Here is a 23,573-nt window from a genome sequence, read left to right as displayed (position 1 = left end):
TTGTGAACATCATTATTGCTGTACATTTGTTCTGTGTCTGGTTAGAAAACAATTTGGAGACTATAACACTACATGACAAATACAGTACAGTTATCGCTCTGCAGGAAGGTGGTTTTCTCTCCTCAGTTAACGTGGCAAAGACTTCAAATTGTGCCATGTATCAAAACTGCCTCTTTAGAAATTGTGCTCAGGAACTTAAACCAAGATCCTGTTGCTTTTTTGAGCTCTGCAGATTAATGCGAGTGCAAGATTGGGCGCTTACTACAATCTTGACCCTTTAATTAAAATAATGTGAAACAAAAAGGGAGAACTAGTTAAAAATAACTCTCAGAAACCCAGCTTGTCTTTTTATTAGACTTGTCTGTGCTTTCTCCACTGCTCTGATAAGGAGGATATTCTCCCTCTGGGATGGAGTGAATAAACTGGGATTTGGGCATTGTGTTAATTAATTTCTAACACTAATCCCTTCCCTGTTTGCTTTGTTCACTTCTTGTTCTGGCTTTAAGAGACTAGAATACAGTGCTGCTCCAAGGAGAGGATCAGCAGTCTTTCATGTGTTCCGGAAGTGAGAAGCTCATGCTGTTCTCAGTGTTGCAGCTGCGGAGGTTTTGCTGAGTCCATGGAGTTGTTAACTTTGGGGGAGTGAGGAGCTTTCCAGAAAGTCTGTGTAGAAGCTGTGAAATTTTAGGGAAGATCTGAATTACCTGAAATAGAGCCTTGATGCTGCCCTCCTTCCCTCCTCTCCCTCTGCCTTGTATTGCAGGTGTGATTCCCCTGAAGGCAAAGCAGATGTTCCTGCAGGAAGCTGGGATTGCTGGGTGTGAATTCAGCCCAGCAGGTCTGAAGGGCAGCCTGGTCACAGGCCCAGCTGTAGAAATCCCCAATATTTTTACGCTGGATGTGAAAGCTCCAAGGCTTAAGGTCATTTAAAGGATTGCTGTCATATAATGCTTTTTGGTAACACAAAACATGCATTTTATGTGATGAAATTCTGGCTTTGGAATGAACTTCAGTAATCTTCAAGTCTTTAGAGAATATGGTCAGGTTTTCTTTTTGTAGCTAGACTTTCCAGGCTTAGAGCTTTTTTGTTTAAACTGATGGGAAGTTTGCTGTTGTCTTCAAGCAAGGGAACAGAGGGACTTTCTCTGATCTTTCTGTAACTTTGTGTTTGGTTTTTTTGCTTAGTCCTCTTTCTTAGCAGCTATTCCTGGCTGTCACTGCATACTGCTTACTTGCTTTGTCCACTTTCAAAATCAATATGTACTGCTAAATTACTGGGGTTAAAGAATAAAATAAAAATCCAGTCTGAGGCTTTGCCATGTGAGTATTGCTTAGAAAATGATATGATGGTCTTCAGTTCAAACTGGCTTTCTCTTTCACTTTTAATCTGTGTCTGAAAATCCCTATGCAAGGAGAACTAAAATAATAGGCAATCCCAAAAGAGGGCTAATTTTTCATTCTGTCCAAGTATCTAAGCTACTGCAGGTGTCTAAAACAGTGACTTCATCTGCTGGTGAACTCTTTTGCAGAGTAGAATTGCTCTAGGCTGATTTTCTAGTAAGGGTGGAATATGACCTTCCTGTTCTGTTGTCTTGCTGTGATTTCAGATGCATATCTATTAAGGGACAGACTGAAAATGTATTTATGAAACAAAACTGAGCTTAAAGCTAAATTGTTGGTGTAGAAACCTACAAAACCTAGGCAGGCTCTTCCAATCCACAGAGCAGGAAAATGCTAATTATGTAGTGTCTGTAGACTGGAAAGGACCAATTATCTTAGTGAATTTCTCACATATGGTACAATTCACTTGCTAGATGCCACAAACATTTGGGATTTAAGGAAGTCTTCTGAAGATTGCTAGAGAGCTTGTATAGTCCTTGTGCTGAATTAAAACAAGTAGTCTATATTTAAAATGACTTGAGGTGCATGAGAGGTAAAGTGCTTCTGTTTCCTTTTAGCACCTGACTGTTTTGGGCCCTGATCCGGTAGCTGGATGGACATAGGGTTAATGTGAGAGCATTAACTCTCACAACTTGGGCTGTCTTGATGGGTTGTGCTCAGGCACAGGGACCTCTGTCTTGGGTCCAAGTGTGGAACTGGGACCATGGTGGTGGGAATAGTATGTAGGCTTGCAGAGCTGAGAGGAAGTTGTAAGAAGGAAAACTGTCTTCTCTAAAAGCAATGTTCTTTTTTGAGGTGCTTTTTAAATTGTTTCTTTCTAGTCTGAGCCATTTTCTTCTCTTAGATATCAGTTTGTGAAGACTTTGGCTGTAAAAGAACTGAATTTGGTCAATTAAAATAACCTATCAGAGCAGAACTGAGCAATGTGATTTAAGTGTAGAAATTTTGCTGGGGTAGTCTGTGGAGCTGTGCTGGATTCAACCTGCTGAAGACCTGTCTTTTGGTCTTTGAGGGACTAATCCAGTGTGGAAAGATGCCAAGTGATTTCCATAAGCTTTGCATCAGATTGTTAGTCCTTCATACAGATGGGATACTATCAAAAAAGGCAGCATCTGGAAACTTCCTCTAAACCTGTTTTGATCTGATTAACTATCTGCCATACATGCTAGCATAGGGATAAGAAATCTTTTTATCCTTCATGATGCCATCACTTCTGCAACAACAGTTGTGCAGTTTATGTGAACAGAAAGTTTTGCTGTATGCAGAATGGCTATGGTGGCACTTTACGTGGAAAATGGGTGCTTGGCATATGCAATCAGTTCTGCCTGCAGAAATGGGCGCACAACTGGAGGCCTTTCCTGTTCTGCAGGTGGAGGCTTTTTGCTTGCACAGGGGTTTGAGGCAGCAGGAGTTGAGTCTTGTACCGGCTGCCCTCTAGTGTGCTGCTGGGCACAGTAAATCAGTGCCTGGGAAAAAGGGGATGTAACACTCTGATAGCCTCTTAAAACTTGTGATCAGTGTAATCCTTTTAATCTGAACTTAAACTGATGCTACATCTTTCCTGTAGGAATCTGGACATTAACCAATTAGTATATGTTAAGCAGAGCATGATTTAAATCTCACCTGAAAAGAGCATCACCAGTTCTGAGAGAAGTGTGAAATCTGCTGTGCCAAGCAGTATCAAACCTATCCATTTCCACTTGGAGTGAAACTATTTTTGCTCCTGTCCTGTGCATTTTGGTGTGAATTGCAACACTACAGTGGGCTGGTCCTGTGGAAGAACCACCAGGTCAGGTGAATGGCTAAATTCTGCACTGGATTTCTGTCACAGTAAAATTGTACAATAGCTTTTAAGATCTTCAGAAGTGAAAGTTCAGCTCTGGCAGTCCATGTGCTTTGTGTATGCTGCTGTGTCTGGTTGTGAAAGCCCTCACTGTGAGTGTGCGCCTTGCTCCCCCAACAAAGCTGTGCTCTGCAAAGGGATTCACTGAGGGCAGTCTGCCAGCATGTGTTTGACATTCCAGGGCTCCAAGCGTGCGATTCTGGCACATGGAAAGGTTTCACTTTGTTTCCCTAAGTGTGATGCATTGAGGGGGAGGGAGGGTTACTCACCCCCTCTTTATTTTTCTGGCTGCTTGTATGTTGTGATAGTGGTGTGTGCGTATGGTGAGGGGGCTGAAACCAAGGCAAGTCCTATCTAATGCTGCCATCATCGACACTAAGATTCACAATGCAGTTGTTGAGATGAGGTTGGCAACACTGAAATCCCATGGGGCAGAGGTGCTGCAGGCAGCTTGCCAGAGCAACTAATCCAGCTCACATCTGGAAGCTGTTCAAGAGCAGGCTGAATTGCTCTGTTAGCCCATCCTTATCTTGCACATGCATGTGTGTTTTCTTCCCTTTGTATGTCTGCTGTAAGCATGATGAGCATCAGGCAGGCTGCACTCACAGGACAGCTGTTGCTATGTGAGCTGGCGTACCTAAAGTAAGTGTGCTGCATAAGCGCTGCAAGCTCTGCTTGTTCTGAGTGTGTCAAGTTGTTCCCAGGCAGGACGTGTCAGAGCACAGCGCTTCTTGTTGAATGCAGTCTTGCATGTGCTTGGCATTGCACTGAAAAAAGGCTCTTTACCCCAAAGAACTTTGATACTTTCCCTCTGATTAACCCCGAGCCACCGATCCTGGAGATAAAACTAGTTCATCTGATGTTTTTGCATAGCTCTGAAGTAGAGAGAAGTAAGACGTTAGGAATATTGGAAAACTTTTTTCTTGATGTGTTAGGCCATGGTGAACATGGGAGCTGAGGGCTCAGGCTCCCTCCCCTGCTCTCCTGCACAGTTTTCTTACCCTTGAGCCAAAGCAGTGAGCAGCTGAGTGTCTGTTCCCTGCCTTTGGTGGCTGAGGCCATAGGAGTGCTGCATGTCAGATGGCTTTGTAGTTCCTCTAAGCTTGAGTTTTACATACAAGAGCTGTCATATTTCCTCACTTGAGTTGTAAGCAGTGTATTCTGCAGCCTGACAAGGAGAAAAGCTGGAGAGGACAGGATATCTCAGCTGGGTATTGGATGTTTTTACTGGTAGAGCAGCTCTCTCTGAAGAGCAGGTATTTAAATACAGGAAGAGAATTGCAGCAAAATTCACCTGGGAGGCAACTCAAAGATTTTCTGAATGAGAGTGGGGTTCAAATAGGCTACAGAGCTCTGTGCCTCTGAAAGACCAGTCCTGCAGCAATGAAGTTGTCCTCTGCTTGGAGGAACTGCTTGTTGAGTATATCTAGGGGTGAAGAGGAAGAAAGGATTGGGTAAGCAGGGTTAGAAAAGCCTAGTCAGGACGTGTGTGTTCAAAGGATCTGCTTCAGCCTGACTCATGTAATTAGGTAACATGTATATTTCTGTACCTTGGAAACACTTCATTAATCTACTGTAGGGAAGAATTATGCAGAGGTGAACTTAAAAGGTTGTTTCTGCATCTCTAATGAACAAAGGTATGCAGTAATAGTAGCTGCTGGAAAAGGGAGCACCAGAAACATTATCAGGGAGCAATGCCACAGTTTAATTTGCATATCACTGTCTTTGCAGCGGACTTGGTTTAATCCGTGGACTGAGCTGTCTACCAGCAGGCTTGAACAGGGAGGTTGTTCTGAAGAACTGAGTAAGAATCAGAAAAGTGCACCCCCATTTGCATGCGTGAGGCTTTTCCAAGGGAAGATTGGTATTCTGTCTTTGCAGCATCCCATGAAGAATCTGGATGAAAGGAATGAAATGATTAGAAGGATGAAATCATACATGGTAGTGGAAAGCTGAAGGATATTACAGTGAGATTTAAGTAGAGGCAGGAGGCTGCACCAGAGTTAAAGATATAAACTGATAAAGGATTCTCATAGCAAAGTAGTCCAGTAGCATGCCAGAGATGTGATCACACAAACATTTTTAAGCCTGATGTAAAAGTTAAATTCTGAAAATCTAATTCTCTAAGCTGGGCATCTTGAATTCTGTAGCCAAGCCAGTTGGTTATTTGGGTGCGCTGATGTTATACAGTTCATCTAGGGATGCATGGTGAAGTGGATGGATGTGCTCCCTGAATTCCAGTGCTGCTTCAGTGGTAAGGCAGTAGTAGCTGAAATACAGCAAAGCAACACATGCAGAATGAGACATCTAATAGTTTGACTTCTCCCTGAGAACTCATTGTATTGGAGGAAATGAGGAAAACTGATCTGAGGTCTCAGAGTTTTGAGCTGATATGAATTGAAGCCTGATCTTGCTTCTGATGTAATCAAGGGGAGCTTCTGCTGGCATAGGCTGATACCTCCTGTGCTTGCTGAAAGCAAAATGCAGCCAGGCCAGAGTGGGATCAACCTTTTCCTCAGCACAGCATGGTGGTGAGGTCAAAATCACTGCAGCTAGGTTCTGTTTGTCTAGGTGCATTATTCATAGGTCACTTCTAACATTAAACAAAAAACAGCTGTTGAAACCTCAAATGAGGGAATTAGGAGCAATATTAAAGGCATAAGGAAGCCATAGTAAACTGTACTTCTAGGTCAAATGAAACTGTCATGAAACATTCATGGATTCTCTTTCCTTCCACATGAAGTTAGGAGGCAGTAGCTGGTCTCTTGTAAAGTGATGCTGGTTGTCTTAATTCTTTATAGTCTATGTGATAGAGCATAAATGAGGGAAGAAGGGGGAGAGAAGTAGGAACAGGACCCCTGGTTCATGACTGAACAACAAAACTAGGGTTATAGAAAAAGAAATGCATTTGTATAAAACAAAATCTGAGAGGAGAGGAAAGAGCTTATTATGTTTTGCATTAGCTAGAATTCTAACTCCTTTTTTATTCTTTGGTCATCAAGTATCACCTTTTGAAAACTGCTAGGTTTGGTCTGACTCTCAGATCCTACCAAGCTACTTTATTCCCTCCCTTCCAAACTGGGGCAGGAGCAAACGCTGTTTAAACGCCTCCTGCGCTGAGCTGGCTTTCAGGATAGGCAGCAACAGGCTTAACCTGTTTGTTCATTGCCTTAGTCTCCTGACCAGCCTTCTCTTGTCCCAGACTTACTGGGAAGCACTTTGCCACCTCTTCCAGTGTTTCAGGAATTCCCCTGCCTCCAGCCACCTTCTCAGATGCCTCGGTGTGTGGCTGGTAGCCTTCGACTGGTAGCATTGACTTGGAGGAGGCTTTGAAGACGCAAGCTAAGGTTTGGGGACTGAGTTGGAGCATCTGGATACGGCGTTAGAGAGAGGCTTTTATGGAGTGTGGCAGACAGTACGTCTCTCAGGCAGCATTCAGCTCTAGAAGGTATCTGTCTACTGAGTCTCAGGTGAGAGAAACTTATTGTTGATGAGAAACCTAGACTTAGTGTTAATAAGAGGAATATTTTTGTTGCCTTTCTAATTTAAAGGGGTGGGGTACTGCCAGTGGTAGACCTGCTCCAGATGCAGTCCCTGGCTGGGCGCTGCCTGGTACATGTGCAGTGGAGGAGGCATTCATGCAGAAGCAACATCTACCACTGGCACATGCGCAAACACTGGGAGGATTTGGGCTTAGCTGTCAGTGTGATCCTGTCCTGGCTTGGGCAGGGCCCTGGGGCCCATACCTCAATTCCAAGGGCTGAAAGCATGAGCTATTGCAGCCAGAGCCTGCATGCGCACCGGGATCTGACAGGCCTGGCCCTGCTTCCTTTGCTCCAACAGCTTCCCTGCAGCAGAATAGGGATTTCGGGAGTCTCAGGTGTTTGGATTTTCTCAGACTGTTCACGAAGTCATTAGAAATACCTGACGTCCCCAGCAGGGGGAGCAGCAGGAGCAGGGCAGCTGCCTTGCAGGGCTGCCACCGGGACACCCACCCTGGCCTTGGTCCCTGGGCCGGGGGACCCCCACGCCTTGCTTCGCCTGGGTTGAATCCGTACCCCTGCAAGGCCAAGTGTCCGCACAGCAGCGCTCCTGTTGCCTCCCCTGCCACCTTGCTGGGCCCGTTGCACCCACGGGAGCTGTGTCATGAAGGGGGACCGGCTGGGATAGTGACCTTCATGGTGTGCTCTGTACCGAGGCCTGTGGTGGCTCGGTTACTGTTTGTCTGTTTGAAATCTGGAGACACAGAAAATTGGAAGCTCCTTGATTAATTCCTGGGACTTTCTCATATGTGCTTTCCTTACAAGTCCCCTTAATTTCAATGTAAAGACAAATGTTGACTGCTCTTCTCCTTCTCCTTCCCCTTCCTCTATCATGATCATAATGAAAAACTTGCAGCAATCCTCAGAATATTAAAGGAAATTGCTGATATAAATGTGCTCTGGCATAAGGCACAAACAGCTGGAAAATGTGCTTTCTACTGCAGTATTTTGAGGATGTGTAGCATCATCAAGGGCTATTCATTAGAGCTGGCACTGTAGGCCTATCCTGTATATCTGAAAATCTGCACCTGTTTTTCAGGAGGGTATATCCTGAATGTGTAGTAGGCAGGTGACAGGTCCCTTGCTCTGATGGCAGACACTCTGCCCATCAGCTCAGCAGTACATGGAAAGGGGTATGAAAGTAAATCCCTGCAACAGTAGCTAGGAGCTAGCATATTGAGAAACAGATGGTGCCATACTACAATTTTACCTGGTGTAAGGCTAATGCATAATTTAGCAATACAGAAACATGAATTATATTCCAGTGACTGCTGTGTTCTTCTGGGGGTTTTTGATTTAACAATCAGCAGGAGGGAAGGGTAAAGAGACTATATGCTGCTAACTTTACTCCCAGAAGATTTGGAAATGTAACATCAATCAGATCTTTTTTTGAATCAGTGAATTTATTCTCCCCCTACCATTTCTACTGTATGAATGAGTTGTATGCTGTGACGCATATCCCAAAGGAACTTGCTGCCTTGTTGCTGAAGGGTCAGAGTGCCCCTGTGGCCAATCTAGTTAATGCTACTGATGGGGAAAAATAGAGGACAGGGCTATGCAGGACAGAGCTGGTTCCCTCTGTCTCCCCTGCCTTGGGAGTGTGTCCCTGGTGAGATGCTCTTTTCTCTGGAGGCAGCCTGTGGTAAACTTCAGCCCCTCTCAGCTTGCAGCTTCCCTTTCCCTATTCCCCTGAGACTAGCCCCTGAGGTTTTCCTTGTTTAAGAGCTACTAGTTGTCTCCTGACTTTCTAATCCTTTCTTCCCACCCTTGTCCTTGTCTTTCTCCCTGAGGGATGAAAAAGATGCTTTTGGGATGCAGGGGAGCAGATGCATATAAGGATAAGGAAGTCTGGCCCTTCTCTTCCTTGTGAGGTTTCTCAAGTCTTGGGAAACAGGTATATGAGAGCAGAGGCAATGAAACTGGTTGAAGCAAGGCTTAATTAGCTGTAGCTGGAAGTCCTCCTTCTCCTGCCTGCTGTAAGACTGAGGAAGAGAAGGGCAGGATGCTCTGGTTTCCTAGGGCTTGATGTTCTCCTTCCTCTTCCTTTCCAGCCACATGTGCAGGAGGAGAGTGGTGCTCCTGGGAAATGTCCTCCAGGAGCAGTGAGGCAGGACTGAGCAACCTGTTGAATCAGGAAGGCAAAGAGGTTTTGTGCTTTTCGATGTCAGCAGTTAACCTGAATGAGAATGGTAGGGTTTTTTTTAATGTTAGTCTGATCTTATGACCACAGAAAGGGCCTATATGAGCATACAAACTGTTTCTAAGCATCCTCTTCCTGCTCCAAATGGCTTCCTTTCTCTGGCCAAGCTCACATATTCTCTCCAAGGAGGATGGGAAAAATGCATTATAATTTTTGCAGTCTTGGCAAATGAAGAATCACGCCCTTGAAAACAAATACTTGTTAATTATGGCCATGAAACGCTGATTGAATCACAGCTCCAGTAATGGCAAGGGTTGTTTGAAAGCCTGCTTCATATCCCAAAGGGGTTTTAAAAAAAAAAAAGTTTTTCTTTTAGGAAGCTATTTCAGGCCCTCCTCTCCATCTATTTAAGTTTCTCTGCCAACAGGTACTGCTCAGTTACTGCATTGTTTCCATTTGAAGTATGAGGGGGAGACTGAAGTTATTGGATAGGATAATTGTTAGCAAATGCTGAATTCTCATTTGTACCCATTATAACAGGAATAACATTTTTAAGCATTTGAATGGTCTTAGATTGACCCCCATTGGGGAGTTAATGTTGCTACAGGATGACCAGAACAGAGATGTTGAAACTGGGAAGCCTGACCAGGGTGAAGGCCTGTGCCCAGTGTGTGTGGCACTTATTTGTTTTGCCAAGATGACTAGTAAAGAATTTGGATTTAATTTTAAATTTAAAATTTGTGGTCTGCTTTTTTTTTTTTTTTTCTGAGGTCCTGCTCTCTCCTCGCTCCTGATGGGCTGACTCAGCTCCTGCAGTCACAGCATTTGTGGGCTGTCCCGGCTTCCTCCTCATGTTTCCCTTCTCGATTTCCCCTCTCATTGTTTGTGTTTCTGACGTTTCCCGATGTCGCTGTTCCCACCCGGGGGCATCTGATAAAACGGCTGCTAGTGTCAGTCTTTTCTCTAGGTGCTTTTTTTTCTATGAAGGGAGGGAAAATTGGGCTTGGACTCATTGCTCTTGCTACTTGGAGGGGCTCTGGAAAGCCTTGACTTGCATGTGCAAAATATGCTGTGTCTTAACTTGATCTTTTACAGCAAGAGGAACTACAAATTTGTATAGCATCAGCATAGATTTCTTCAAATACAGAAAGCTTCTCTGGAGATGGGAGGGTGGTAAATAGGGGAAGTTCTAACCATGCACTGGCTCCAGAAAGCACATCATGAGGTAAGAAGCAGAGTTATGATTTGGGCTTTCTATACTGATAGACCCTGTGGGACCTGGGTACCTGTGTCTTGATTCATGACCCATATCCATTTCAGTATTCCCAGAGGTTGGACAGAAACAGTTCTGTTGCTTAAAAATAAGTTTTCTTATTTAATATAACGAATTTTAGATAGCTGAGTGGCTAATGTTTGCAAAATACCTGTTGTTGAGGCAGCAGGGGGAGGAGGAGCAGAGCCAAGGTGCGGCAGCAGGAGTGAGGAACTGCGGGATGTGATGGTGAAGAGTCGGTGCGCTGGCAAGGCAGTGTGCACAGAGCTTGTGCAGTGGGGCCAGCAGCTGCCCGTCGCCTCGGAGACCCACAGAGTTGATCTGAGTGCTTTGAGAAACACCACAAGTCCCTGAAAAGAAAAAGCAGCCCAGTCTTGATGTAAGCCTATTGAAAGTAGTTGGAGGCTCTCCACAGTTTTCAATGGGCTTTGGAGCCAGCCCATAGTGTGCTGTTTGTTTATTTTGGAGGCCTTCTGAGGCTAGAGGCATCCTTTCAATGGCTGCTCTTTCTCCTCCTCCTTTGATTCAGTTACTCTCTGCTCCTTGTGGCCTTATGCTTTTTGGATACACCCTCACTTTCTAAATGGTTAGCAGCATGGTGCATTTTGGAAGGCTTGCTTCACTCTTATTCATAGCAACATCTAGTGCCTGGTAAAAGGGATGTAGTCCCCTCCGGTGAAATGCCATGTGCTACTTTCCGTTTCTATGGTCGGACACTCAAATGGCACAGAGGCTAGCTTTCAAGTATTGTGCCTGAGCTAATTTGCTCTAAAACTTGCTGTAATAACAAAACATACTGATTTGCCTCCTCTCAAATTCTAGATGATTATTCCCCTTTTATTTGCCCAGAGCTGGCAAACATTCATTGTACAGGTATTTTGCTAATAAAATGAGGCAGTAATTTCTCTCAATAACAAATGATACCATTTGAAAAATTTTTTTTTGCTTCCTAGCTTGAGAAGCACAGTTGCAGCAGGTCCTTGGAGAACATTCCATAGCACTGAGAATCCTGGCAACTTATGTACATTCATGAAAGCATTTTTTCTCTCCTATTTACCAGTGAGGTCTTTTTTCCAGTTTGTGATTCTCCTTCTGCAAAAACTGTCCAGGAAAATGGGCTGCCCTGTCTCTTGAAGGGGGTCTGAACTGAACTCGCCTGTGACAGATGGAATGAGGCTTGTTAACTTCAGATTGTGTTGGGTCAAACCCCAAAGGGAAATGGCATGAGGTTTACTCTTATGCAAACCTGTCAAAGTTGTGGGGTTGGATCCTGATAGTTTGGCCTGGGGCAGATGCACTTGGGGTGTGTCGGATGAGTGCTATGGCCAAGGAGAGCACCCACATCCTCTGCCTGCGCTGTGCTACTGCTCTCAGCCCTGCTCCTCACCAGAAGACCCTGCTGAAGCCAAAGAGGATGGGGCTGTCACTTGGTTGTTTTTAAATATTCTGACTTTGACTAAAAGCTTATATTGATGATGGTACTCTGGTGTGCTGAGTATTAAACAGGCACAGTAAGAAATGAACTGCTCTGCTGGTTTTTGATCTGAAATTGGAGAGTGGGGGGAGCATAAAGGCATCCAGGATACATCCCTTGATGGGATGCTGTGATCTAGACTGTCATTTAGCATGTGCATAGGAAAGGATAAGCCCTTTTCTGGACGTATACCTTTCCTGGGCTAGGCATGACCCATAAAGTCTAATCAAGAGCAGAGCTCTGCTCTGAGTCATGATTTTTCTGGAGGCTACAGTATCACAGGTTAGCCTGAGAGAACGAATGCACTCAGGGTATAATTATAGTTAGATATCATTTATTCTCACTCTTCAAAAGATTCTTATCAGGAAACTGATATGTTTGGGTGGTTATTTTTGTCTTCGTGACCATGTATATCATGCAGAATGCCAAAACTTTACTATTTCATTTATGCTTCATCTTACAGCATTGTAGATCTCTGCCCAGTATTTAGACGATGTAGTAATTCTACCTCATTTGCCATAGATTAATGAGGCTATAAAATAATCATAAAGCTAGGGCAGCCCTGGATTTTTATGCTCCTCACGTATTTACATCTACCATGAAATACTTCATCCAACTATAATTACCTGACTTCTTCAGGCTTCCTTTAATATTTCCTGCCAGCCCAAAATGCCAGAGATGCTGCTGCCTTTGCAGCTGCAGTGGGAGCAGGGCAATGCCAGCAGCAAGAGTGAATTGAAGCCACTGGGCATGAGAGAAGTCGAGCAGGTTTGGGCCCCATCAGCAATGGTGCTGGGGTGTCTGCCAGGATGACCTGTTGCCAGAGCCCCTGCAGAAACCCTCTGATGCCTGCGCTGAGCTGCTGGAGGGAGCCTGGGAAATGCGTGACAACTGGCATGGCTGTGCATGTCATCTTAGCTGGCAAGCCAGTGTCCTGATCCATAAGACTTTGATCCTGCCACTCCTGTAAGAGCCACAAGTGCTTTGGGGCTCCAGTAAGGTGATGGGCAAGCAGAACTGTCTGGCCCTGAACTGCTGTGGAGAGAAATGTGCAGTGTTGCTCTGAGCTGTTGAAAAGCTGTTGCTACAGCAGCTGTGTGTGGGAGGTGGAGGGTGATGTACTGAGCCACCTGAATGTTTAGGGATGTGCAGCACTGCTGCAAGATGGAAATTTTGTCAGAACAGTGTGTCAGTGTGCTGAAGCCAAGCATGGTAAAACTGATTTTGACTCCAGAACTATGATGCCAAAAGTATTCTGTGCACTTTGTTACTCCCCTGTTGGTTAGTGGCAGGGAGGGGCTTGAGACCTCTAAGACAGCAGGCATGGAGGGGAAAAAACAGGGTTTCACCACATCCTATAAGTCATTGTGTGTGGCCTGCTCTTGCATCTTGGTGGCTGTGTAACAGCTGTCCATCCCTTGCTCTGCAACATGTCTGTCTTGCTTCTGTGGAGGCTGCTCATCTTCTCTTAGCCTGGGAGACTTGCTGCAGGCTGCTGAGGGGAGGAGGCACATGCCCAGGCTGTGTGTGAATGAGAGCTACCTGTGAAAGGTGGCCACAGGGCTGGATAAGAAAGGCAGTATGAGAAGCTTGGGGAGAAATTGTGCCTTCTCCTGCAACTTCCAAAGGTAGCAGCTGCCCCTTCTCCATGCCGTTGCTTCCTGCAGGGATAAAGGTGCTGGGATGTGAGACCTGCCTGTCCCGCAGGTGCCCCGCAGCAATGCTTTCTTCTCTGGAGAAACACCTGCACGCAAAGCTCAGCATCATACTGTTTCTGTGCGTTTTACCTGGGGGGATAAATGAGGCAGAGCATTTTGGCTGCCTCCCTCTTGTGGGGACTCTGGCTTGGCAGCAGACTGGCACAGCATGAATTATTTCCTGACAGATGGAGCCAAGCTAAAAAGCACTGTCAACGCCCTGTTCCCGGTGCAGGCTGTGGAGTGAAGCCTTACTGAGGAAAGCAGCTGTGGTGCCACTTTCTTGAGACCCCTCTGCAACCCGGGGGGTGTTGCCGCTTTGGGGATGTTCCAAGTTTCCGCCTTGTGCTAGTTTTCCCTCTTGCTTCCTCCAGATGTGAGCAGGAGCACTGCTGAGTGCGGAACGGTTTCCGATGTCGTCATCAGGTCCCCACCCAACTGGTTAGCTGGGTCCTGCCCCAGATGTGTGAGCGCAGAGATGACTGGTGTGAGCTGGGCTGGCTCCTCCAAGGTGTCTGCACCAGAGGAGGCAGCAGGGCAGAGTACCCAGGCCCTGTTGCTTTTCCAGTATGGAAGTGATACCTGCCAGTGAGTGTTTGCAGGATCATCACAGTCAGATTTAAAATAGCCATCAAAGCATCCAGGCCTCCTCTTTTATCCCTGTGGGGTTGCCTTCTGTCAGGCTCCCTAGGGCAGGATTACAGAAATTAGGCATTGTCAGAAATGCAGCATCTCTGAAGATTTAAAGCAAGCTGGTCTGAAAACTGCTCTGGAAGTCCTGAACACTTGTGTGCTGCTGGGACCAGGGTGGGGGCATGACTTTCCTAATACAGAGGAAGCAAATTAGATGCCACCTTTGACAAGGAAGCTCTTCTCATGGATCACCTTGGAGCCTGCTGGCCTGTTCCCCTTTCTTCCTCCATCTAGGTCTAGTGCATGTATATGTGAATGCCCCATGGAAGGTGTTCAGACTTTTTGTTTGTTTGTTTTGGGACTTCTCTGAAAGCTGCACAAAGAAGCTGATTCCCTGAACAGGTGCTGGCTGCAGCAGGTGCCTCTGGCTTGCGGGACGCACCTGTAAGCTGCTTTGTTCAGCTGAGCCTGCCCAGAATGCTTGTTCATTCCTATACTGAGTTTGATATCCTCAGAGCAGGCTCTGGTTTGAAGTCCCCAGCATCCATCTATTGCATGTATTCACCACCCTGCAGTTCCTCCTGCTCTGTGACTGTGCAAATATGTGTCCCTACTGCACATGTCAGGGAGAGGGGCTGGGGCACCAGGCTGTCCTCGGGGCCATATCCTCAAAGGAGGCTGCCAGGATGCCTGAACTCCACCCTGCTTCCCCCATCATGAAACCCAGCACTGTGCAGCCTACTGCAGTGGAGGGAAAGGTGTTACTTTGGTCTGTGCCAGGCTGATAATTCCTTTTCCTACAGGAAAATATTTGCATTTATAGGCACCTTGCCTCCAAATGAAGCTGTTCAGTCCTAGGGCGTCTGATCCCTGAAATCCTGCCTGCCCACTGCCACTGGACAAGGGTGTCGAAGGAGCTTTCTCCTCACTCCTGCCTGGACTAGCAGTGCTGGCACCCTGGAGGTCGCTCCCTGGCTTGTGCCGTGTGCTGTATCGGGGAAAGCAGTTCTATATTAATTCCTACTGCCACCCCAACCTGCTGCGGGATGTCTCTGGAGCAGGTCAGTGCCACAGGCAGCGGTCCTGGTGCCTTGGTAGATGGCAACCTTCCTGCGAGGCAGTGTCTGCAGCTCCAGCCCTCCCACAGCTGCTCAGCTTGCAGTGACCTGTGCGGCTGGAAGGGGCCTGCTGTGAAAAACGCATAAAGCTGTAGCTTGTCGGAAAGCATTCGCAGAGTCTGTGTAAGTATGCAAGAGAAACAAATCCTCGTTCAGCTGGAGATCAGATGTTTTCCTGTGTCTTTACTTATCCTTTCTTCCCCAGAGGTCTGGGGTGGTGTTTTTCCTTATTGCTTCTCTTCACTGTGCAAACTGACTTGATACTGCGCTGTAGATTTTTAGTGACAAAAATTGGTGCATAAAATTTAAATGAAATTTGCATATATGTATATGTTGAATGGTGATATGCATAGAAAATTGTACTCGCTGCTAAACTGCATGTAGGCTTGAACTGTATCCTCAGCTGATTATATGTACATGGGTATATTAGAGTTCCTTGAAGTTAATGAAGCTTTGCCAAATTATACCACTCATCTGGCTGTGAGCCACCGGAGAAGTGTAGCTTTGTTTTATAAAAACTGGGTAATGTGATCTCACTAGTGCACCACTGAAAGATTAACTAATTTGTGAAACTGGAGCATATGCTACTTGTTTTGAACCTGACCTGATTTTGCAGTTCTAGGTATAGTGAGTAGGAAAGTTTGCAGTTTGAGGAATCAGGCTACGAGCTGTTTAATCACTGATAAAGTTAAAAGGCAGTGGCACTTTTTCTGATGTAAAATGATAATTAGTTTACTGTGGGATATAGATCACAGGAACTTCACATTTCTGGCACAGCAGCTGGTCTTTAAACATGTGTTTATTTGTCACTGCGTTATGGTTATGTTGTTAGCATTGAACAACCTGTGTACAACCTGAGCTGTCCGAGAGGAGGAAAAAAGGCAGCACCTCATGTAGAAGTATGGAAGGCTGTTGTTAAATCAGCTTATTACATGCTATGTGTTGTTCAGAGAGGAGAGCGTGAGAGGCCAGAGAAGCCTTACTAGCAGCCCCTAGGAGAGCCTCCCTGCTGGAGATGTGAATCACTTCGGGTGTAGCTTATTTAGTCATTTGACTTAGGGGCAGTTCAGTGAGCAAAAGTTGGGATTTGAAATTTGCCTATGTAGGGAGGTGGCCACAGGGAATACGCTTTTTCAGTGTACCTAACTTAGCTATTTCATATACCTACATTAGATGCTGTGCTTAGCCTTAAAGGAGATGACAGGGCTCTTCCATGCAGATTTCTTTTGGTTTCTAAATGAAGGTTTGACAACGTTAAGTGATGGTAGATAAATCTCTGGAATTGTGGGCTCATTTATGAGAGGTCCTCAAAATTCATGCCACTATAAAGGATTTCAGCAGGTTGGCTAGGAAGATGTTATGAATTTTCTTCAGGAATCTCAAAGGACAAAATTGGTTTGCAAACACCTCTTACCAGAAGTTGGTTCTTGCTCCAAAAGCTCTTGATCAGGGAAGGTTAGATTACAGACTTTATCCTGTGCACCAGTGCTGCTTTTTAAGCATCTTATGTACTGAGAAGTCACCACATCAAAGAGGGCAGCTGATGACTGCATTTCACTTTATCTTTATTAAGTTGGTAATTAAGGGCCAGAGTGCAGCAAAAATGATTTTTGAAAAGTCACTTCATCTTTATTTGGGGTTAATTATATTAACACTCACAGCTTGGCAGGTTTGTTACATGACAGGAATAAAAAAAAAAAAAAAGGCTCAGGAAATATGCAGCTTCAGCATGCTCTGAAAAGTCCTAATTCACAAGTAATCCTATTGCTCATGCTCATGAAAACTCCTATACAGCGGTACTTTTGCTGGGCATGTTTGGAAGAATGTTGTATCTTTAAAAGTAGTGTAACTGTGGGCAATTAGCTTGTAACTGGAGCAAAATTAGAAAATTTTGGTGAAATGAAACATGGATTTGTGCAGAGAAGAGAAACATAAAAACATATCTGCATATAGTGGGGATCCATGTGGGACTGCAGCGAGTTTTCGGTGGAAATTCGGGCCTAGTCAGTATTAAGAGAAAACTATGGATTGAAGTGTGTTTTAAAGCACCTGTTAAGAGAGACATCTGCTAACCCATATAATTAGGAATTTTATTCATCTGCACAATGATTCACTGTTTACTGTTGAGAAAGTTCAGAGACTGAAAATGGTCAGAGCTTTAATTTCATTACCTGCTGGTAGGTACTTTGCATGCATCATTTTTGGTATATATCTAATCAATGTTCTGTATCTGAGGGCAATGCTACTTTATAGATATAAGGGAAAACTGATGCTCTTGTCCTGCAGTTTCATATGCAGATGAATGCTATATCCATGTGAACTTAATACAAGCTACTTCTAAAAAAATAATAAGAGTCAGTAATTCATCTAGCCTCATTTCATTTGTTCAGGCATGGAACATAACATGTAAGGAAGCGTGAGAATCTATTTGAGTTCATCCTTTTCTATTATTTTAGCAGTGAATCTTTGTTTTCTTTTAACACTTATTATTCCAGAGATAGAAACAGTAATGTAAAGAAAAGCATGAATCTGTATCAAACATCAAGTTTTCTTCTTTATAGTGATGTTCTCATAGATTCCCATTGTGCAGGCTTCTTCCTCAGTAGAAATGAATAATGCCCAGTTGTCCATACAGCTGTAGATCAAATAGATTTGTAGTAGCTGTCTTTTCTGTTCCCTTGGAAGTGGTGCATGCATCTACAAAATCTTTTCTTTAGATATTCTGCCCCCCCCCCCCCCCCCCCCCCGCAAAGTAATAGAGATCTGGTTACTACAACCTTTGAAAGCCTTTGGGGTATCCTACTGTTTTTTCCCTGCTGAATTTTCTGTGATCTCTATTCTGGTGCTAAGGAGACAGAATATTATTTCGGTGTTTCAAGTCAATTTTCTTCCAATCAGATTCTGGAAGTAGAATTTAATAAAAGACTAAGATTGATGTCAATAAGTACTTCATCAGCCCCATATAAAACATGAAAATACTTGCTTCTAAATTGCATTTAACTTTCCTATCAAACTTTTTTGCTTTTTTTTGTTCTGGGAGTGTTCAGTGCTGTGCCCAAGGCTCAGAGGATTTCATTTCTTAGTCCCCGGTTACAATACTCTGATCCTTTTTTTTATTCAATGCTTTGTGGTAGAACAACGATTTCTGTTTTCATGCATTCTGCAGTCTGATCAGCTGGGGTTTGTTAGCCTTTAATGTTCTGCCTTATTCCTCAAACTGTTTGTTTCCTTCTCTTGCTGCATTTAATAGAGATGGTAAAAATAATCCAAAGGCACAGCAATAAGAATCAAGATACCTTGAACTTTCTTCCAGCTCTGCAACAGATGTCCTTTGACCTTGGGAAAATCACTTTATTTTTCTCAAATTTAGTCCTGCCTTGTTGAGGAGGAGATTGATATCTCTGCCTTGCCAGTGTACTGAGGCTGAAAGGCCCTAGTACAGGGGTAGATGCTGCATGGATGTACAAGGGGTTCATATGTGGGGGCACCAGGAAGGGGAAGGCAACTCCCAGCACAGGGTAATGTGGATGCGGCTTTCTGCTCTCTAGGGACAGTGCACCATGGTGTGATTTCTGGGGCTGATACTTGGGTCAACCAGGAAAGGTTAAGTCAGGATCCCCCTTTTTCTTATCACCTGCTTGCAAAGAAGAAATGAGGTGTGGAGGCAGGTGTGAAGCTTTATTCATGAGACTGGACATGGAGTCCCTGTAGCCTTCTAAGTGTGAGAAGAAGGTTCTCACCCTGCCCTAGCATACACATAGGGCTATAACTTTGCTATAAGTGCAAAGTCCACGCTGGATAATAGAAATATTGATGGGTAAAGTGACTGTCAAAGCTGAGCAGGGAAGGTCTGCTCATGTGGGTCTGCCTTGTGCAATAAAACTGTATGAGAGAGTCATTCAGGCACACAGTAACTTGGGAAGCTGAAGAAGAACCATGCAAAACATATAGGTTCAGTTTAAAAATACCATAGGTCATAAACTAATTTTTAAAAGAAAAATCCTTTGTCCTGTGTTAAAGGGGGAAAATCCTCATCCTTAAGTTTCTGACTGTAATTAAGAGATAAGGAAAACAAGGCATTAAAGACAACAGGTCTAAAATAGAATAGACATATTTAAATTTCTCATGGTGGGGTTGTTTTTTCCTGACTCGGAATGGGGCTGTTCCCTGTGCTAGTCCCTTTAACTACAAAGTGCCTTTTCTTTTCTTTTAGAAATGGAACTTGAAAATGATTGAAATTGGATTTTCTCTTTTTATGTCTCTATTTTTAAAGTTGGATATGACTTGGCACAATGCACAGATGCCACTGGAGATTTTCCTGGCTGGCTTCTCTCAGCAGCAGTGCTATCCAAGGGAATGGTAATTATCTGCTGTGGAGCCTCTCGCTGGTACTGGCTCAGACTATTGGAATAACTTTCTGTAGATATTTGTTGTCAGTTTCTTCCCCTGGAAAGCTGAAGCTTTTTTCACTTTGTACATTCATGTTGATGTTAATTTAAGTCCTGTAAACACAGAATGACAATAACAGGTAATATTTGTTGAGGAGGAAGAATCTTTCCTCATGGCTATGGTCTCTAAGATGGCATGCAAAGCAAGGATAAAACTCATGAGGTAGGTGTATAGATGCTGTACTTGGATTGTAGGGCCCAAGTCTTTACCTGCCTTTTGTTGACAAGCAGTATCTCTGTCTGCGCTGGCACCCAGTGCAGCATGTGGAGGTGTTGCAGCCTCCAGGCTACCTTGCTATCTTACCTGGGTTCCCGAAAGGCCAGGCACTGCGAGCACCTCTTCGCTTCGCCTTTTGCAAGCCAGGCATTTCCTCTTTTCAGCACAGAAGCTGAGACTGAGGAGAAACTGGGATGTTTTTGAGCTCCTCTTTCCACCCCAGTGTTGAAATATGGAGGGGAGATGCGACTTTAACAGCTCCAAAGAACATCTGAGATATAGTTGTTGTCTTCCCTGTGTGAAAGCATGTCTGAGAGACTTTAACCTCCCTGTGGCTGCACGGCCAGTCAATGCCAGAGCCAAGGCAAGCAGAGCCGCTCTTACTTCATTATGTGTAAGAGGAAAAGAGTAATGTTTGGAGACACGTAGGTTCAAAGCCTGTGTAAAGCAAGCAGTCATCTGTCTGTGAAGTTACATCACCCTGGCTAGGGCATGGTAGCTGACTGCAGGAGCATAGTCTCTTTCAATATGAGGAAGGCTTGATTAATGCAATATGCAATAAAATGTGTTTTGTAAATACATGCATTGTGTTAAGAGTGTGCAGGTTGTCATCCTTGTGCGAAGAGTGCTTGAGATGGTGAAGCCACAACCGTGGCACAGAGCATGTTTGCAGCCTGGTGCCCTTGGGGCAGCGTACCGGTACCGCTGTGCTGCCTGTAGGCAAGACTTGCTGGTAGCCGAACCCTTGCTGCTCAGCGCCACGGTTTCCTAGCTGGTAGCGCGTGGATGTGCACTCCAGGTTGCTCGTGGTGTGTCGAGCTCCGGCACGAAAGCTGCAGAGCGCCAGTGTGGTGGGATGGCCGTGGTGGTTCTCCTTGCAGGAGCTGCAGCAGGCAGGACTCTTGGCTCCCTTGGTGTAAACCCACAGGCAAATACTTTAAAATCAGATCAGGTCCTAAGTGACTTCCTGAAGTGACACTGAGGTCTGGCACTGGCCAAGAGCGTGTTTTGGTGTGTTTGCCAATAGATCGGGGGTAACTCCTCTGGTTCAGCTGTTTCAGTAGCAATGCTGTGCAGTTCTGCTGTCATGCTGTTGTGTGCCCCTAAAACAGGGTGCCAGCTTGTGCTGGCAGAAGCTTTCCACAAAAAGAGCCACTTGTGTTCCCATTTACCTGTTGCCAAAACTGTCCCAAGTCTTCTATAAAATCAAAACATCTGTTACTGCCACAAATGGGAAGAAAACATTTCATGGATTCTTACTAACAACATGACAGCTTGAATGATCAGAATGGGAGACTTAGCTCTCCCAGGCAGTTTTATTCTTTATTCTCACCCCCTTTTCAATTATTTCTTTGTACAAGCAAAATCACTCTTACAAAGAGGTTTGCCACACTGATGGTTTTAGCCAAAAATCTGCTCTTTGAGTAGTTTCTTCAGCAAGGTGCTGATGGTGGCACATGTTACCCCTCATGGGTGCTGTCCCCAAAAGCTTAGGAACTGTTGGATCCTGCGAGGGTGCTTAAAAAGATTAATTGCCCTCTGACTTCCCTCTCAGAGCAGCTCCCCTTAGCTTTTAATAGGAAAGCTCACAAATGAAAGGTGCGGTTTGCTGGCATTAACAGTTTAAGCCCCAGAAGGGCAGTGAGCTGCTTAATTTTACCCTGTCTGTTGAGGCAAGCCTGGATTCTCTTGTGGGCTATTATTTCAGTGTTTATTTGCTGTGGTTTGTTTGCGAAGAGCTCCGCTAGCGTGAGGAGCTTTGCTTTTCTCACGCAGCAAGTGCTGCATTAATAGGATTATGTTAGTTTAACAGTAGATCAAAATTGTCTCTAGCAGGTGAATAGTGTGTTGAGCATTTACACGTACGAGATGCGATAACCAAGCAGGAGGCGTAGAGCTGTGTAATCTCTGCCTTGTTTGCATCTTCTGAGATGCAGGCTGAAAGAAGTTAGCCTATCTATTTCTGCAGGAGCTATTCAGATTTTTTGTTGATGTTGTTTCTATTTGCTGCTCCCAAAGGTACTTTTTAAAATTGGATTTTTTTTAGTGTATAATCAGAGCAGCAGCTCAGCCACCAGTGAACGATGACAGCTTTGTTCCCTGCATGGCAGATACTGAGGTGCTGGAGGTAACTAGCTCTGTGCGCTGGGTATGTGGTGCTGGAGGTCTGTGTGAAGTGCCTGCCCTGCTTATTGACGTGCAGCGGAGATTAATCCTCGGGAGTAGTTTCCTTGTTTTCTTGTGGCGCATAAGCGGGGCTGTTGTCAGGGCACGTGGCAAAAGGGTTAAAATTGAGAATACATCGTGGTAGCTGCTGGAGCTTAACGGAGATTTATATAAGCTGCTAAGAAGCACAAGGCTGCTGTGTGAGCTGCTGGTAGGGCTGAGCTACTGCAGCCCTTGGCTTGGCTTCAAGCAACGCCAGGGCATGCCTGGGAATCTGCCCAGGAAGCGCTGTGAAAGAGGAGTTTGTTTTAAGGGTTGACCCTGGCGCTTTACACCAGCCCTAGCCTCTGCGCGCCGTATAAAGCGGAGCTGCCGTCATGTCAGGCATCTGAGCGGCAGGGAGAGAGGGAGCGAGCCAGGAAGAGGGTTTGGCTGCAAGCGGATCATGGCTTCAGTGTTCATGTGCGGGGTGGAAGACCTGCTCTTCAGTGGGAGCCGCTTCGTTTGGAGCGTGACGGTGGCGGCGCTGCGGCGGTGGTACGCGGACAGAGCCCGCGCCTGCCGCCAGGCGCTCAGGACCTGGTGCGGCCTGAGGGAAGTCTATCAGGTAAAAATCCCACTTGGCATTTTCTTTAAAAGGCAGCATGTTGTCCAGCAAACTTGCCTAATTCACCTGTATGATTTCCCAGGAGCAAGCGTGTGTGTTGGGTAATGCAGCTGAAGTGCCGTTTAGCGAGGCAGCGCGTTTGCAGTGATTAGCAGCATCGTGCCAAAGCCTGTTTCACACAGCCTTGGTGTTAAGATAACTGGCAGCTTTATAATTTGAAAATCTGACGTGGTGTTCAAAATTTCTATTTTGAACAGTTAACCAGCACTGTGTGCCAGCCTTCAGTGGCTTGGGGGAGATATTTTTGATATAAAATGTTTTATGAGCTGGTTACCCGAACATTTTTCTGTAGTTGACTGTCCCTTATATCGCAGTCCTTCCAGAGGCAGTTTAGCTGCTGCCAGTCACTTGCACTTTGCATCTCAGAGGTTTAACTTGACTCTCAGCTGCTGTTTCCATCGGGCAGGCAGAGCATAAAATGCTGCGATGGCAGAAAGTGGCTGGAGTTTTTCTGCTGTTTGTGTTTCCTGAGTAGCAGTTGATTGTAATGTGATAACACTTTGCGATGCAAAGTGATTGCTCTCAGAGGGGGAGGCTAAAATATGTCCTGAAGCAGCTCTTGTGTGGCTTGGCTTTGTGCAAGCAAAAAATGCAGCAGCATAGTTGCAATTATTGTCTTATCCAATCCCTTTTCTGGAGTCAGTTTTTGCTGACATTTATTTTTGTCTGTTTATATCCTTTTCCTCACTGGTAAGCCTGTGATGCATGTCCAGTCGTGCTGTCAGTGTGAATGTTTCCGAGACTGATGCTGGATGATATCAGAGCTGTTTCTCCCCTCTCCGTGGTGCGTTGCAGCACAGAGAACGACCCAACTCTCCATAACCATCCAGATGTAATTTCCGTGTGAAAGGCGTGCTGAAAGGAAGGACACCTGTACCTATTTAATCCCAAAGGGATCTATGGGTATTTAGCGCTGTGGTGTGCCCAGGAGTGGGAGAAGGGCTTTACAGTGAT

At 45.2% G+C, this 23,573-nt stretch overlaps 1 protein-coding gene across 4 annotated transcripts in view; it reads left to right on the top strand.

Annotated features, from left to right (window-relative positions):
* Window positions 1–23,573, top strand: part of FRMD4B (FERM domain containing 4B) — a 147,200-nt gene that overhangs the window by 34,060 nt on the left and 89,567 nt on the right. The window contains exon 1 of one of the 4 annotated variants that reach the window (XM_026110742.2): window positions 6,530–6,714. The exons of the other annotated variants lie outside the window; for them this stretch is intronic. Within the exon in view, the coding sequence (XP_025966527.2) occupies window positions 6,643–6,714 (72 nt within the window). The 5' untranslated portion in view covers window positions 6,530–6,642. Of the gene's footprint in view, window positions 1–6,529; window positions 6,715–23,573 lie in introns of those variants that run through there. 4 annotated transcript variants of the gene reach the window in all.

The sequence above is a fragment of the Dromaius novaehollandiae genome, chromosome 12 (assembly GCF_036370855.1).
Source record: "Dromaius novaehollandiae isolate bDroNov1 chromosome 12, bDroNov1.hap1, whole genome shotgun sequence".
NCBI classification, from domain to species: domain Eukaryota; kingdom Metazoa; phylum Chordata; class Aves; order Casuariiformes; family Dromaiidae; genus Dromaius; species Dromaius novaehollandiae.
The sequence above is the reverse complement of the archived record's forward strand: the minus strand, read 5'-3'. Positions and strand labels throughout refer to the sequence as shown.